At 40.3% G+C, this 18,382-nt stretch overlaps 1 protein-coding gene across 3 annotated transcripts in view; it reads left to right on the top strand.

Annotated features, from left to right (window-relative positions):
• The window catches only part of CSNK2A1 (casein kinase 2 alpha 1), a 70,073-nt gene that overhangs the window by 26,640 nt on the left and 25,051 nt on the right, over nt 1-18,382 (top strand). For all 3 annotated transcript variants that reach the window (XM_019017275.4, XM_031004769.3, XM_004061641.5), the window contains 5 exons: nt 7,287-7,496; nt 10,716-10,827; nt 16,013-16,114; nt 16,642-16,692; nt 18,160-18,219. In XM_019017275.4, coding sequence (XP_018872820.1) covers nt 7,396-7,496; nt 10,716-10,827; nt 16,013-16,114; nt 16,642-16,692; nt 18,160-18,219 — 426 coding nt within the window. In that variant the 5' untranslated portion in view covers nt 7,287-7,395. The remainder of the gene's footprint in view (nt 1-7,286; nt 7,497-10,715; nt 10,828-16,012; nt 16,115-16,641; nt 16,693-18,159; nt 18,220-18,382) is intronic.

The following is an 18,382-nucleotide window of genomic DNA, read 5'->3' as shown; positions in this document are numbered from 1 at the left end:
GAGAGAGGGAAGGGAACAATTACTCAAGAACCTTTGACTTGGTTTTCCAGTTCTCCCAGTTGCGTACCAGATGACCTGAAGTATTTAGGAACACCCTATACTTTGGATGCAACTTCATTTTCATTTCATTTTTAAAAAATAAACCAAGATTAATTTGATCACCAAATAGCGTTTACTGAACGTGCTACAAAATGCAAAGCCTTAGGCTAGGTACTGTAAATTAAAAAGGTAAATTAAACATGGTTCTTAACTTTGTAGAACTTAGGGTCCAATTGAGAAATTAAGATTTGAAGACTGGTGTGTGTGTGTGTGAATGTGCAGTAGAAAGTGATTGCGTTCTATAGGAGTGAGAAGACTTGAACCTTGGAGGCCAACTCACTGTCTTTGAATCCCAACTGTAACTGTATTGGATATTCTTGGTCAAGCTACTGAACTTAGGCTGTTCTTATTTGTAGATTAGAGAAACGAATGCTTGCCTCGTAGAGTTGTTGGAAGAATTAGATACTTAAAGCTGAGAAACTCTTAGCTCCAGACTTGTAATATCTAACTGCCTATTCAGAATCTTCGTTTGAATGATTCAAAGCCATTTTAACCTTAAGTCCAAAACCTATCTTGTGTACTCTTATCTCCATGAATGGCACCAACAGTCTGTCAAGCAAGAAATCCAAGAGTCACCTCCCACTTCATACAGCATTTTCCAGTTCACTCAGAGCTATTGATTTTACACCATAAATTTTGTTCCTCATATTAGTCCACTGATCTCCACATGCCACCACCTTAGGTCATCATTTCTCTCACATGTGCTACTGTTAACAGCCGTCTCCCTAAGTCCTGTCCCACACTCAGCCAGAGTAAAAATTTTAAAAACAATATGTATGGGTCACTTTTCTGCTTAAAACTTTTCAATGAATTTCTATTACCTTTAGTCCATAGGTAAAATCTTTAATGGCATACTTGTCTCACCCCTGTTCTGCCTTGCTCACTTATATTCCTAAGGCCTAGGATAGTACTTTTTCATAGTAGATGGTTATATATTTAAGGGATGGACAAAATAAGGAATGTAGGGAAGAATCAAACCAAAAATTGAGAAATGTAGGCTGTGTTTTTTCTTCCTGTTAGCCTACATGTGATATACATATGCATTTGCAGAGGTATAAGTGAAATACTATTTCTAAATAAGATAATGTTTATCTTGGTTGGGCATGGTGGCTCACACCTGTAATCTCAGCACTTCGGGAGGCTGAGGCTGGTGGATCACTTGAGTCCAGGAGTTTGAGACCAGCCTGGGCATCATGACAAAACCTTGTCTCTACAAAAAATACAAATATTAGCTGGGCCTGATGGCGTATAGCTATAGTCCCAACTACTCAGGAGGCTGAGGTGGGAGGATTGCTCAAGCCCAGGAGGTGAGGTGGAGGTTTCAGTGAGCCGAGATTGCGCCACTGCACTCCAGCCTGGGTGACAGTGCAAGACCCTGTCTCCTATCTCAAAAAAATAATAATGACAATATTTGGTCTTTGACCTCCCTTTTCTGTCTTTTCACATCCCCTCTTGTTTTTGTTTTTTGTTTGTTTGTTTGTTTTTGAGACAGGGTCTTGCTCTGTCACCCAGGTTGGAGTGCAGTGGTGAGATCATGGCTCACTGCAACCTTGACCTCCCAGGCTCAAGTGATCCTTCCACCTCAGCCTACCAAGTACCTGGGACCACAGTTGTACTCCACTACACCCAGCTCATTTTTATGTTATTTGTAGAGAGGAGGTCTCGCTGTGTTGCCCAGGGTGGTCTCAAACTCCTGGGCTCAAGTGATCCTGCCAGAGTGCTGGGATTATAGGTATGAGCCACCACACTGGGCTTCACATCCCCTTTTTATCACCATCCCTTAACCCCCAATCCCTTAGTACCCTTTTATCTATCTGAGGTTACAGAGTCACAGTTGAAGAATCCTCTGTTTTATTTTCCCATATAAGTAATGAAGGCCAGCCATTTGAAATTCATGTGAATACCTTTCTTACTATAAGCAGATTATTTGGTATGCGTGACAGTAAGGTGAAGCACCTCTTTGGGGGTACTGCAAAAACAGTTAGCTTGTTGTCTTCCCAGTGGAGAATCAGATCTGCTAGTTCATAAATTAGGTCTCAGTTGATGAGCCCCAAAGCTTCAAGGGTCATTCAGACAAGTACTGGAGAATCTCAAGAGTTTCATTAGTAGTTAGTCTTTTCCCACTCCTCACAGAGGATGCCAGGGCCTTGAAACAGCAGAAGAAGACTGGGTGATAAGAATGTACATGACTAGTAATAGGAGTTGGCTATTCTCCATATGTCAGATGGTTTCCAGGGAGAAATGAGGACTCATTTTGTAATGTCATGTATACTTGGGAGTTAGCCCTCAGTGGCCGGGAGTTAACCACGGCTACTATGATTTTTGTATTTTAAAGAATGAAGGTTCCAGCCTGTAAAGATAGGTTTCTGTTTATTAGCTTTCACTAAGGAGCTAGGGGATAGTAATTACTTAATACAAATTTACATGCATTTCGTGTTTCTAAGCCCTTTCTAGAAGATCATCTCACTTCATCTTCCCTTCAGTCTGCAAGCACAGTTAGGTTTTATAAGTGATGAACCAAAGCTGGGAAAAGCCCAACAGAGAGATCACTTTTAAGCATAGGAAAAGGGCTTTGAGATCCACAGATGAAGGCTGTCTTACACGTATAATATGTTAACCAGAAGAGTAAAGTGGCTGTAAAGGTTATGTAGAGAAAGATACTGTTTCCTGTCAGAGGAGAGGCTGAGAATTTAAAAGTTTAGTATATTAAAAGTAATAAATTTCTGGGGACAGTATTTCTGTTGGGTTCATGCTGTTGTTTATACTATTTTGGCCATATTCACACCCACACCTTTATCTACTGTTTTCCTAGTGTCTTTCATTGCTGTCAATGCAGGCATAGTAGTCACAGAAAGTCACCAATCCTACAACATAGATGACCTTATTTCTTTGGGAAGAAGAAAAATTATAAGAAAACATCTGGTTTTTGCATGTTTGATGTGTTTGTGTGTGTGTGCGTTTACAGTTTTAACTGATATAAAGTGAAGATAGATTAATGTCACCCAGGTTTTACAAAATCAAAGAAATAGAAATAATTTTAAAGACTTTTGGTACTTGAATTACTTTGTTGTTTTCTGGTCATTTAGTACATTTATGGAACCTCAGAAGGTTTGAGTTGAACAGAGGCAAGTTACAGGAGTTTTTTGGGTGGGAGAATTCATAAGTCAGCATGTGAATCTTTTGATCTCATATATTTGGAGTGGAGTGTCATTAATTGTGTTTGTCACGGTTAAGGAATAGAGAATTAATCTCCATCCCAGTCTTGCTATTCTTCTGAAAGCCTTTAGCTGCCGACACCATGGGCATAAGGAGGTGTCTCTTCTGGCTTCTCTTTGGGTGTGGTAGCTAAGTTACAGCTTAAATACATACAGCCTTGGAAAGATGAGCAGCTTGTAAGCAACAAAAAAATAGTATAGTTAACAAATGCATCGTCAACAAACAAAACAACCCAATCAAAAAATGGACAACAGCTTTGAATAGACATTCTCCAGAACAAATATACAAATGGCCAATAAGCATGTAAAAAGATGCTCAACATCGTTAATCATTAGGGAAATGCAAATTAAAATCACAGTCAATGAGATACAACTTCATACTCATTAGGAGGGCTGTTACTGAAAAAAAAAAAAAAAAGAAGAAGAAGAAAAGAAAACCAGAAAATAGGCCAGGCATAGTCTATTTTGAGAGCACTTTGAGAGGCCGAGGTGGGAGGATCCCTTGAGGCCAGGAGCTCAAGACCAGCCTGGGCATAAGCAAGACCCCTGTCTCTATAAAAACAAGCAAAAAACAGAAAATAACAAGTGTTAGTAAGGATGTAGAGAAGTTGTAGCCTTTGCACTGTTCCCGGGAGTGTAAAATGATACAGTTACTGTATAGGAGTGAGCCACCGTGCCCAGCTTGTTGAAACAATATGCTGGTTCTTCAAAAAATTAACATAGAATTACTACATGGTTCAGCAATTCCACTTCTGGATATATACATAAAAGATTTGAAAGCGAGGTCTCAAACAGATATTTGTACACCTATGTTCATAGCAGCAGTATTTACAATAGCCAAGCTGTGGAAGCAACTCAAGTGTCCATCAGCAGATAAATGGATAAGCAAAATGTGGTATGTGTGTGTGTGTGTGTGTGTGTGTGTGTATATACACAGTGCAATATCATTCAGCCTTTAAAAGGATTGGAATTCTAACACATGCTACAACATGGATCAGCCTTGAAGACATTATGCTAAATTAAATAAACAAAACAAAGGACAAATATTGTCTGATTCCACTTACATGAGGTTCCTAGAATAGCCAACTCAGGCAGAAAATAGAATTGTGGTTGCAAAGAGTTAGGGGGAGGGAAAATTAGTGTTCAGTGGATACATAGTTTTAATTTGGGATGGTAAAAATTTATAGAAATGGATGATCTGGTGATTATTGCACAAGAATGTGAATATACTTAATGCAACTGAACTTTATGTTTAAATGTGGATAAAATGGTAGTTTTAATTTTTTTTAGATGAGGTCTCTCTCCTGTCACCCAGGCTGGAGTGCAGTGGTGCAGTCACAGCTCAATGTAGCCTCGACTTCCTGGTCTCTGGTGATTCTCCTACCTCAGCCTCCCAAGGAGCTGGGACTGCAGGCACACACCACCACACCTGGCTAATTTTTTGTATTTTCAGTAGAGATGGGGTTTTACCATGTTGCCCACCCAGACTGGTTGCGAGCTCCTGGGTTCAAGCGATCCACCCTCTTAAGCCTCCCAAAGTGAGCCACTGTGCCTGGCCATAAAGTTTATGTTATGTATATTTTACCACAATTTAAAAAAGTGTTCAACAAGCTGGGTATGGTGGATCACTCCTATAATCACAGTACTTTGGAAGGCTGTGGTGGGAGCATCACTTGAACCCAGGAGTTTGAGACCAGCCTGGGCAACATAGGGAGACCCCATCTTTACAAAAAAAAAATTTAATTAGCCAGGTGTGGTAGCTCACGCCTGTGGTCCCAACTACTTGGGAGGCAGAGGTGGGAGGATTGCTTGAGCCTGGGAGGTCAAGGCTGCAGTGAGCTGTGATCAGACCACTGTACTCTAGCCTGGCCTACAGAGGGAGACCTTGTTTCAAATAAAAAGATTTCAACAAAAAGTAAATAAAAATAGTACAAAGGGCATCTCTATTCCCTTTACGCACGTTTACCTATTGTAATATTTTACCCAACTTGTTTTATCATTTGTGAGTGTGCAGTCATGTGTGCTGTATATATACACATGTAAACGTGTGGGCACATTTTTTTCCTGAATCATTTTAGGGTAGATTATATGCATCACGGCTGTTTACTTCTAATTACTTCAGGAAAATTTCTTAACAATAGACATATTCTTGGGCTGGGCGAGATGGCTCATGCCTGTAATCCTAGCACTTTGGGAGGCCGAGGAGGGCGGATCACCTGAGGTCGGGAGTTTGAGACCAGCCTGACCAACATGGAGAAACGCCATCTCTACTAAAAATACAAAATTAGCCAGGCATGGTGGCACATGCCTGTAATCCCAGCTACTCGGGAGGCTGAGGCAGGAGAATCACATGAACCTGGGAGGCGGCAGAGGTTGTGGTGAGCCGAGATCATGCCATTGCACTCCAGCCTGAGCAACAAGAGCGAAACTCCATCTCAAAAAAAAAAAAAGAAGAATAGGTATATTCTCTTAACTATTGTGATTATGTACCAACTTTACAAATTTACATTGATACAATAATTTAATACCCTCTGAATTCCAGTTCTGTCAATATTGTTTTTTATAGCATCCCCACCTCCACCTCCTGCAGTATGGGGTACAGTCTAGAATAGAGTATTGCATTTATGCAATGTCTCTTTAGCCTCCATTTGTCTTTTATGCTATGGACATGTTTTAGAAGTATAGTACCCCTTCCCCCTTTTTAAATAGACACTTCCTCTTTTTCTGAATGTTTCCTGGTAATTGAATTGAAGTTATGGCTGGGTGCGGTGGCTCACATCTGTGATCTCAGCACTTTGGGAGGCTGAGGTGGGAGGATTGCTTGAGCCTGGGAGTTCGAGACCAGCCTGGGCAACATGGTGAAACACCGTCTCTACTGAAAATACAAAAAATTAGCTGAGGGTGGTGGTGCGTGCCTATAGTCTCAGCTACCTGGGAGGCTGAGGTGAAAGAATCACCGGAGTCCAGGAAGTTGAGGCTTCAGTGAGCCATGATCACACCACTGCATTCCAGTCTGGGCAGTGGAATAAGACCCTGTCTTAAAATACATACACACATACAAATTGAAGTTATGCTGTCTCAGCCAGGAGACTGCATACGTGTTGTATCCTTCTCACATTATCACAATCTGGAGACTCAATACAATTTCATCTAAATGCATAATGAGGGGAATCAGCAAATGCTGTAGGAGATAGGGAAGACATAATTGGAAAGGAACCTGATTTGATAGCATATTTCTAACATCTTACTTCTTTTCCCCCGGTGTCAAATTTTGCATTAGCTCAGCTAATCTGTATTACTGTTTTATACCAGTTTTTAAGCTCCTGTATTAAATATAAAGAGAGTATTACTGATTTCTGTTTTTAAATTTAATGAAACCAAGTGTGTTTTTCAAGTGGTGATCAAGGGTCTACTGATTATTACCTTAAGGTTCCCCCAAAAGATTTGGATTGGTGTAAGATGACATGGAGCTTTGATGTATGAGAACAAGCCTTTATTCTCTTCCTGGTTTCATCAAATATGAGTCAGACTGGCAAGTTGTACTCTTAGCTTTGCCGCCATTCTAGAACCTTTTAGCACCCCTACTTAAGTTACAGAAAGCTGCTGAAAAGAAAGTATTTTTCTTGCCAATACCTTTTGTAGAATATATAACTAGTGGTAATGCTGATGTATCTATCCTCAATGCCATTTTTCTCTTCCAGGCTATCTTACAAAAATCTTTCAAATTTTGCCTGCAGAGGTAACAGGATACTTGGCAAAATATGATTAAAGCAAATATCAGTGTACTGTATTTCTTGGGATTTTTCTACTCATGTTATAGGAAGCACTGGTTAACACAGTTGAGCTATATTTATTGGCTGTAGGTAGGAGAGCCAGAGGTATATTTCAGGCCATTATTATTTGTAAGATTATTTCCTTCCCATATACCTTCTGTAAATGATTCCTTGGACTTTGTGCATTTTGTTTCTGCAGTTTGAAGAAAACAGGTCTGAAACAAGGTCTTACCCCCAGCTGCTTCTGAACACAGTGACTGCCAGATCTCCAAACATCAAGTCCAGCTTTGTCCGCCAACCTGTCTGACATGTCGGGACCCGTGCCAAGCAGGGCCAGAGTTTACACAGATGTGAATACACACAGACCTCGAGAATACTGGGATTACGAGTCACATGTGGTGGAATGGGGGTAATTGTTTTTGTTGACTTCATTATACTCACTCAAAGGGCTGAATCTTGTGGATCTGTTGAGTAGTTTTTGTCAGAAAACCTCCATGACTCTATATGTGTATACCTCAGGATCAAAGCCCAATTTGTGTTTTCTTCTTTTGAGCTGAAAATTTGGTTTTGCAGTGAAGAAGCAGAGTTGCTTTGGCAAGTGAACAATTTTAATGGGCTTACCATTTAAAAATCATTTTAGTTTCTTATCCTTTTCTATGATGTATATGCAGTCATGCACCACATAACAACGTTTGAATTAATGACAGACCACATGTAGGACAGTGGTTCCATAAGATTATAAGAGAGCTGAAAAATGTCTGTGGCCTAGTGATGTCATCGTAACATCAACAGTGCATTCATTACCTTTTCTGTGTTTAGATACACAAATACCATTGTGTTACAATTGCCTAAAGTATTTATTACGGTACACATTTGTATCCTAGGAGCCGTAGGCTATACCCTAGGTATGTAATATGCCATACCATGTAGGTTTGTGTAAACACTCTGATGTTTAATACATTTCTCAGAATGTCATTAAATAACGCATGACGGTATTCTGTATGGGCACCTGGCAACAAAAAGTTACCTATCAGCTTGCTTATCAAGCCAAGGGCATTGCAGATCAGTGAGAATTGATACTTGAGAGACTTTGAAAACACCAAAGTCTTACATAAAGTATTTTTGAGGTAGAGAATGTTGTTTCGTGTTGATACAGGAGGACGAAACAGTTCTCCAAAGAGGTAACTTCTTTCTGATGAGAAACAATTAAATTCTTAAACATTTGCCCTTATCCTGAGACTAGGCATGTCTTAGCATGGAATTCAGCCCAAATTCTATGTTGAACAGTTGTAGTCTGCCTGAACAGCTGTGTTTGCCCTCCTAATTCTCTGTGCAGACTCATTTGGATGTTTGCGTTTCCTGTCCCAATGTGGTAGACATTTAATTGGTCAGATCATACTTTTGTGATAAAAGCATTTTGACATTCAAGTGCAAAAGAAAGCAATTTGAAAACTAAAGCTACAGCTCCTGTATGCTGTATTTTATATCTGACTGCATGTGATTTCTGTAACCTGTAAGTGGTTAGTGGATGGCTTCCCTAAATTGTCATAGGGCGTATTTTTAATCTTGAGTATGCCATGAATTTGTGTATGTGTGTGTGTGGAAATGAGTCTTGCTCTGTTGCGCTGGCTGCAGTGCAGTGGTGTGATCTCGGCTCACTGCAGCCTCCGCTTCCTGGGTTCACGCGGTTCTCCCACCTCAGCCTCTCGAGTAGCTGGGATTACAGGCACCTTCCACCCTACCCAGCTAATTTGAGTATGCCATGATTCTTAACAGTAAATACATTGCTTCTGAATACAGAGGCACTGTATGCTGTGAAGACACCATTAAATGCCAGTGTGGTTTAGTACCAATAAACGTTGTTACTACTGATAATCTAACAATTCTCCTCTTATGTCACAGGCTTTGGACTCTAGGTAACACTGTGTTTACTCTAGGAATTTCAGCTGCTATCTTCAAATTGAGTGCTTTGCACTTGGTTCTGCTTAAATGGCACTAAAGAGCCCTTTTGGGCTTTTGGCATGGTTCTGTTTGCTTGCTGGCATTTGTTTTGTATGCCCTCCCATAGGAAGAGAACTCAACCAGAAGTAGGAGCATTCTTCCCCTACACCTGCCATGATTATTATGTTGTCCATTGTTTTTAGTACCTTTTGTCTTTTCATTCACTTTCTTTTTAGCTGCTTGAGGAAAATGAATGGTTGAGATGGTTGATTTGGTTCATATTGGATACTTAGTAGGTCCAGCAGGATTCTATCCAGTAGGATAGAATTTAGGCCTTAATGGAACTGTGTTTGTCATTCTTCAGAGCAAAGCGCTCTACATTGGAAGCAGGCAGGGGCAGGAGGAAAATGTTGGCATTTCCCTTATTCTACCTCTGTTTATTACCTCTGATGTTGCTTATTGGTCACAGAATATGGGTATATGTAGAGGAGGGGATCGGTGATTATAGTTTACAATCTATAGTGTGCTTCGTACTACACATGGACTATCCCCAGAGCTTGCCCTGGAGGGCAAATAGATTAAGCCTATACATTTGAGAGCCATTTACCTTCAAAGAGGCCTGTTAAAAATCAGCTGCTGCCAAAGTGTGGCTAGATTGAAACAGTCTTGCAAAATGTTTTTAGTTCCTGCTAAGTGCCAACACTGGACCAAGCACTAAGGGACAAGAATATATAAAAATTATTCTCCGGCCAGGCGCGGTGGCTCACGCCTGTAATCCCAGCACTTTGGGAGGCCAAGGCGGGTGGATCACAAGGTCAGGAGATCAAGACCATCCTGGCTAACACGGTGAAACCCCGTCTTTACTAAAAATACAAAAAAATTAGCCGGGCGTGGTGGCGGGCGCCTGTAGTCCCAGCTACTAGGGGAGGCTGAGGCAGGAGAATGGCGTGAACCTGGGAGGCGGGGCTTGCAGCGAGCCGAGATCACACCACTGCACTCCAGCCTGGGCGACAGAGCAAGACTCCGTCTCAAAAAAAAAAAAAAAAAAAAAATTATTCTCTTGAGGAAAGCTGTCTCTTGTTGGAGACAAACGTATTTAGAACAAACCTTAATACAAGCCAGCTCCATGTCATGTGCCAATAAAGATGTAAACAGTTTGGGATTAGAAAGAATAATTGAAAGGTATAAGTTTTTCTAATTCTAGGATTTGAAACACACGTATTTTAATTGGCCTAATTAAAAAAAAAAAAAAATACAACGGGCCAGGCGCGGTGGCTCATGCCTGTAATCCCAGCACTTTGGGAGGCCGAGGCGGATGGATCACGAGGTCAGGAGATCGAGACCATCCTGGTTAACACGGTGAGACCCCCCCCCCTCCCCGGTCTCTACTAAAAATTCAAAAAATTAGCCGGGCATGGTGGCAGGCGCCTGTGGTCCCAGCTGCTCGGGAGGCTGAGGCAGGAGAATGGTGTGAACCTGGGAGGTGGAGCTGGCAGTGAGCAGAGATCGCGCCACTGCACTCTAGCCTGGACGACAGAGTGAGACTCCGTCTCAAAAAAAAAAAACCAATTTGGGAATTGTTTGAAATACTTCTTATTTCTATTACACCTGCTGGTAATAGATTCCTGTAAGTTGAATTGATGCTGATAATTTGACTGTTTATAAGTCGTTTTGTTTGTGTCCACAGAAATCAAGATGACTACCAGCTGGTTCGAAAATTAGGCCGAGGTAAATACAGTGAAGTATTTGAAGCCATCAACATCACAAATAATGAAAAAGTTGTTGTTAAAATTCTCAAGGTGAGTACAAGAGATAATTTCAGAGGTATTTGGAATACAGATTTTTAAAAATAGTTTTGAAGACTTTTTTAAAACAGCATTTAAAAGGTTTTTGGTGCCAAAGCAAATAAATAAAATTTTATTGTATCCTATGAACTCAATAGAACAAGTTCTGCTTATTTGACAGATCAGGAAACTGAAGCAAGAGAAGTGATTTGAGTTGACTCATATAGCTAGGTTGTGGCAGAGTAAGGGAGCAAAGGTACAGTCTGTTCTCTCCCAGTTATTGCCTAATACTTACTTCCTTTACTTTTCATTATATAGTGAGGCTTTTGTTTTCAATAAATAAATCATTGCCTCTACTTTGTAAAGATGAGGAGTCACAGGACTCGAGGGGGACAGACAGATGATATTAGTGCAGCTAGTCTGGTGTAATTGCCCTTGCTTAGATGATGTGAGTGATAGGGACTGAGACAAACTGGGAAACACATGCCTCTTCAAAAGGAGCTAGCTGCTTCTCAGCTGAAGCTGATGACTGCCCTGCAGTAATGCAAGTCCATTGTTGCTTGATGCTCTGTTTTGCAAATAAAAGCCAGAAATTTATATTTGTATATGAATTTTCCTGACTTTTAAGTGTTGGCTCAAGATTTTAAAAAAACAATGCACAGGCCAGATTTGGCCTCTGGGAGACCAATGTACAACTTTTAATTTAGTTATAACTATGCTGTGCACTGTCATATATTGGGAACTTAGCATATAGTTCCTTACCACAGGAAGTTTTTCATATTTGACACTGAAAAGTAGAAGTTTCCAAACTTTCTCAATTTATAACACTTATACTGTCTTTAATTTTTCACAGTACTCCTAAGTCAAGAAATGCCTCATAGTTCTCTGTATTAAGTAGCAAGGTCCAAATAGCTAAGTAAGTTTTGTTTTTTTAATTGTTTTTGTTTTTGTTTTGAGAAGGAGTCTCGCTCTGTCGCCCAGGCTGGAGTACAGTGGCGCGATCTCGGCTCACTGCAACCTCCGCCTCCTGGGTTCAAGCGATTCTCCTGCCTTAGCCTCCCAAGTAGCTGGGGCTACAGATGCACACCAGCAATGCCCGGCTAATTTTTGTAATTTTAATAGAGACGGGGTTTCACCATATTGGTCAGGCTGGTCTCAAACTCCTGACCTCAGGTGATCCGCCCGCCTCAGCCTCCCAAAGTGCTGGGATTACAGGCATGAGCCACTGCGCCTGCCTGCTAAGTATTTATATTTTAGCAACTTGGTAGCCATTTAAAAAGTTATTCACATAAATTAAAAGAAAAAAGTTAATTTTGTTCTTATATAACTATAATTTGTTACTATTGGGTTATGTAGACCTGTTACTGCACAGCTTTTCAAATGTTGTCATTGGTTGGACACCACCACCCTCATTTCCTGTCATTGATTTTTGTGCAGTACTTGCTTTTTATCACAGCAACTACTGCAACCCCAGCTTCACAAAAATATGCCATCACGAGGAGTATAACACAATCCAATGTTGAAACTGCGAACTACCTCAGGCTGGCAGTGCACCCAGTGTCTGGCAGATTCAACGATGGGTTGATGTGTCTTCCTCAGAAATGTAAAGTGTTCCACAGTATTCCTGTGCATTGCTGGGGTGCTTCACATGCCCTTTGAGAACCAGAGAGTTTAAGTATTTATATCTGTCTTGAAATATGTAGAAAGAGAACTAGGTTGGAAATCAAAACATGTGGGTGACTAGCCATAGTAGTCCTTTTAACCTAGGACATGCTTATCCATCTATTAAAAAGAATGTTGGCTGAGCATGGTGGCATGTGCCTTTGGTCGCAGGTACTTGAGGGGCTGAAGTGGGAGGATCGCTGGAGCCTGGAAGTTGAAGGTTGCACTGATCTATGATCAAAGCACTGCACTCCAGCCTGGGCAATGAGAATGAGACCCTGTCTCAAAAACAAAAAGGATCAAACACAAAATTGTGTGTATATATACATACGTTGGAGACTGGAGTTCTTTGTGATTGTATGGTGATATTCATATGGAAAGGTATATGATAGAATGAGGTGATATATTATTATTTAGAGCCACATGAAAAGCGTGAATAGTGGGTCTACAGTTCAGAAGAAGGTAGTAGTTAGGAAAAGCTCCCAGGAGCTGTCTTCAGGCTGAATGGGAGGAGGATTTGGATAGGTGTTGGGTGGAAGTGGTGAAGGGAAGCAGGCTGTAGAGTGCACCAAGATAAGAAAAGAGGAGGAGGGAAAAGTGAGAGAAATATTTCATGTGAAAGATGTTATGTGACCATACATAGGAGTTGAACTTGGAAAGAGAGATTAAGTTGGCGAAGGCCTGGAAAAAATAATCTCTGCATTTCCTTGCAGTCTTAAAATTATATGACTATCTCTTCTAGGTAATTGTGAGCCCTTGATGATTTTGAATGAAGGGTGATTTAGAAAGATTTTTTTCAGCTCAGTCTTTCTAACTGTATTGTATATTTTACTGTAACTGTGGGTAGGTGGTGTAAGTATAGATGAATTTCCTTTGTAAACCATATTTAAAATTTTTAATCTCCCCTATTTATTTAATAAGACAAAAGTTGCATTGATCGCATTAAATTAGGGCCTGAGTCAGCTGCCTGGTCTGTCACAAACCAGCTTTTTAAGTTTATAGATTTGAAGCATTCTGTAGAGTAGTTTTGTCAACCAGAAGCTTTTTTTTCCACTAAAAAACCAGCAGTTGGGCTAATGGAAAACAGGAGGTAAGTTGTTGGGTTAGTCTCTGCAGGGTGGAAAGATCTCCCAGATAATATAACAGTTTATAAAGATCTGAATAGTTGAAGCAGGAAGAGAAGACTTATATTATCTTGTGTCTTAGGTAAATATTGTATTGGGTAAGAGGTCGTGGGTTGAATTCAGTGGACTACATGGAAGTCATTAGTAAAATAGCTTCTGTTTATTGGGTACCACTTTGCATTGGACCTGTTCTAACTGTGGTATGTAAATCACTAACAGGCGAGTATAGTCCCTTTCAGCAATGAGAAACACTTAAATGCTTTTCTGAACACTGCACAACCACAAAGCCAGGTTTTGAGAACTGTCAATGTTTCCAAAATCTGCTTGCTTTCTGCTATCATGTGCCTGAGGCTTAAGACAAAGTTAAAAGAATTTATAGTATTATTTGGTAGTTTCTGGACCTGGATCATCAGCCTGGAAAGTATCTAAAAATAAATCCCCCGTTTCCCTCTCAAGATTTTGATTTAGTGAATCTTGGTGGGTTCTGTGAGTCTGTATATTAAAAAAATCCAGGTGATTGTTGGTCATCAAACTTTAGTAACCACCAATCTTGTTAATGAAGAGATGAGATGTACTTCACTTCTAAGAGGTATATGCAGTGCATCTAGTCTGAGGTGACTAACACCCTAGGAAAAGACCTGCACAGTCCAGTACAGCAGGCACGCAGGCCACGTGAGGCTGTTAAGCACTTGAAATATGGCTGGGCTGAATTGAGGTCTGCTGTAAGAGTAAAATACATTAGATTTCAAAGGTTTAATACAAAAAAAGGTAAAATAGATTAATAATTTTTATATTGATTTATATGTTAAAATAAGATTTTAGATTAATAAAGTACATTAATTTTGTCCTTTTTAAAATTTTCTTGATGTGGCTACTAACACATTTAAAATTACACATGTGGTTTGTATTATATTTCCTTTGGGCCAGCAGTGTTTTAGACTATTCAGAAGAAGGCTTTATAATATAAGCCCAGGCACAGTGGCTCATGCCTATAATCCCAGCACTTTGGAAGGCCAAGGCAGGCGGATCATGAGGTCAGGAGTTCGAGATGATCCTGACCAACATGATGAAACCCTGTCTCTACTAAAAATACAAAAATTAGCTGGGCTTGGTGGCTGGCGCCTGTAATCCCAGCTACTTGGGAGGCTGAGGCAGGAGAATCGCTTGAACCCGGGAGGCGGAAGTTGCAGTGAGCTGAGATCATGCTACTACACTCCAGCCTGGGCGACAGAGCAAGACTCTGTCTCAAAAAAAAAAAAAAAAAAAAAAAAAAAGGCTTTATAAAGGAGGTGCAGTTGGACCAAGGCCCTCCTCAGAAAAAAATGAAAAGGATTCCATACTAGAACAGATGTGGAAAGGATGGGTAAGGACAAAGGAATGTTTAAGATACCCTCTGCAGAATACTCTTTAGAATGGAGGGGTTCATTTATAAGAGTATTGGCACTTGTATTGGCACTTTGGGAGGCCGAGGCAGGCGGATCACGAGGTCAGGAGATCGAGACCATCCTGGCTAACACGGTGAAACCCCATCTCTACTAAAAATACAAACATTAGCCTGGCATGGTGGCGGGTGCCTGTGGTCCCAGCTACTCGGGAGGCTGAGGCAAGAGAATGGCGTGAACCCAGGAGGCGGAGGTTGCAGTGAGCCAAGATTGCACCACTGCACTCCAGCCTGGGTGACAGAGCGAGACTCTGTCTCAAAAAAAAAAAAAAAGAGTATTGGTGATCAGGCTAGACAGTTATTATTATGTTATGTTTCAGCTATATTCCGAAATCTTTCGAATACCTCATTTGATTCTTGCAACAATCTTATGAGATGGGTACTCTTGTTACTCATTTTACACTTAATGAAAGGCTTAGAGAGGTTATGTAGTTTGCCATTAACAGCTAGCAGGTAGTAAAGGTAGGTTTCACATTGGGCATTGTGACTCCAAGACCCACCCTTTACCCTCAGGGTTATGCTACACAAAGATGTTTTGGCCATCCTTGTTGTTGGCCCTAATTAGAGGAAGAAATGGAAAGGGCCCGTGTTTCATCCTAATTGATAAAAAGTTTGATATACTTTAGTATTACTAATGATTTAAATTGCTAGTTTGTAAGGTTTTAAGACATTAACATGTTTAACATGTTTTAAAACATTAACATCAAGACTGATGATTGAAATGCTAATTCTGCAGAAGTGTCTGGTCTTTGGAATAGAAATCTTTTTTCTTTCAATTCAACATTTGTAAGTACCTGCAGAATACCTGGCACAGTGCTAGGAGAAGGATTCAGAGACGAATGTGACACATTTTCTTCCTTCAAGGTGCTCATAAGTAAGCCATTTATCATTTATGTATTACACTACGTGTTGAAATACTCTGAAAATTTTTTTTTTTTTTTTTTTTTTTGCTGATGTACTTTTCCCCTTTCAGCCAGTAAAAAAGAAGAAAATTAAGCGTGAAATAAAGATTTTGGAGAATTTGAGAGGAGGTCCCAACATCATCACACTGGCAGACATTGTAAAAGACCCTGTGGTGAGTATAGTAGGTGTTAGCAAGGCCCGCCAGAGCTGAGATGGTGTTTGACCTGGAGCACAACTGGCCTCTTTTTGTTCCCTCCCCCAACCCTCATCATTAAGTCCTGCTTTGAAAGTGCTTAATCAGATATACCATTTAACTAGCTTGGGTCTTTCTTTCAAAGAGACCTCCACCCACAGACTATTTCTTATTCTTCTAGGCTAAGAGACTGATAGCACTGGAAACTGAAATGTGTTAATCCATTTTGCAAACTCAGGTCCGATGCCGATGGGCGATGGGCGCATTGTCGGGCTGCCTAGAGCCTGGTGAGACTTCAGCTCCATGTCTTCTGTTTGAAATCCATCCCAAAAATGACCTAAGTGTGGTGATGATCAGAGCGGGGAGGGCTTGTAGCAATAGAGGGTTTCTTACTACTGAGGCGAGGACTGCCAAATTTCACCATGCAGCATCCGCAAACGTTGTCCCCATTAAAGCTGTCCGGGCTATTGCTAATGTGTGTTTTTGTTTTTGTTCTTTTCCCCTAGTCACGAACCCCCGCCTTGGTTTTTGAACACGTAAACAACACAGACTTCAAGGTATAATATATAACCAACTGCTTCGGGCTAGTGGGTTTTTAGACCACATAGCCTTTGGGGATGATGCTGTTAGAAGAGCTTGCTTCGCATTTGTTTTTAAAAAGCTTTTCATCCTTACAGTGCAAATTTTAAGATAGAAGAACTCCTATATAAGCAGTGCCCACTTTCTGCATCTTGATATTTTGCCCATTTGTTTAATGTTCTTTTTAATGACCAACACATTGACTTCTCACTGCTTAGTTGACAGTTTCTGCTGATGTTCAACCTAATGAAGGCAGTAACACACGTTCACTTAGGATCTGGCCATATGGCATTTCGCTTTAAACAATAGTGTTCAGGAAGAAATATATTGTATGTATAAAAGTAGGGACTGCTTATTTCTTAGGATTCCTCATAAACTGTGGGCTATAGATCTTAAAAGGCAGGGATCGAGGAAGGATAATGTCAAATTCTGCCATAACACAAACCTCTATAAGCGATATCTCAGAATTGCAGTCTATCCAGTGGCCTACTTATTTCACACAGTTCCAATTTTAAAGAATATAGCTACTCTTTTGGAGTAAAAGTGGTAAAAATCTTCGATTTGCCTTTCCACCAGTCCAGTATCCGGAATGTTATATATTAATAAGTTAGTGAATTCTTTTGCAGAGATAGGGAGAAAGGAGAGGAACTGCTTTAGAGTCAGAATGATAATTCCAAGAAAAACTTTGTCAGGAGACGTTGCTAACCATTAAAGAGACGTACCTGTGGCTGGGCATGGTGACTACGCCTGTAGTCCTAGCTACTGGGGAAGCTGAGGTAGGATTGCTTGAGCCCAGGAGTTTGAGGTTGCAGTGAGTTATGATTGCAGCACGGCACTCCAGCCTGGGCAGCAGAGTGAGACCCTGTCTCAAAAAAAAAAAAAAAAAAAGATATGTCCATGTAAAAAACATTCTGCAACTCTTTGGAAACTGGAAAGGATACATAACAGTTGTTCACAGAGTTTACTTTCCAATTGGAACAAGAATAGTTTTGTTAAATTGACTCAACAGGTTTGGCATCATGCCATCTGCATACCCACTGGTGATCTGCAGGGCCAACTATGTAAGCCAAAGATGAGTTAGTTCCCTACTAAGGAGGCAGTATATTTGCCAAAATGCCTCTTTTGAGAAGGTCTGAAGATACATGAAAAGCAAACTAAATTATAGGTGTGTGTCAGTGCATATTAACGTATCTAGATCAGTATGTTTCTAACAGTGGATTATAGCTTCTGCAATATATGTTTAAGTAATTCTTCATTTTTAAGAGTTGAAGACCCAAAGTATCTCTTTAAAGTTAATGTAATGTTGGAGAAATAGAGGGCAGTGAATGGACAGATCTTGGAACAACGGTAAATGAGCCAAGTCTTGGTTTGAATTACTGTGAGTGAGGGTGAAAACTGCCTTTCTGTCAGCATTATTTCATGGCTCAAACATTTGTCTTTAACAGCAATTGTACCAGACGTTAACAGACTATGATATTCGATTTTACATGTATGAGATTCTGAAGGTAAGTGAACCTTGAATACTAAATATTTTTTAAATTGGTCTTCTTTTTGTTAAATAGTCAATTGATGGTAGAAAAGCCAGCAGATTAACTTTGTAAAGTATGTTGAAAGAAGGGACCTCTATATAAGTTTTTAATAAGTTAATAGTATCATACCTGTAATCCC

Source organism: Gorilla gorilla, chromosome 21 (genome assembly GCF_029281585.2).
Source record: "Gorilla gorilla gorilla isolate KB3781 chromosome 21, NHGRI_mGorGor1-v2.1_pri, whole genome shotgun sequence".
In the NCBI taxonomy this organism is placed as follows: domain Eukaryota; kingdom Metazoa; phylum Chordata; class Mammalia; order Primates; family Hominidae; genus Gorilla; species Gorilla gorilla.
This window is presented reverse-complemented; position numbering and strand designations above follow the sequence as displayed.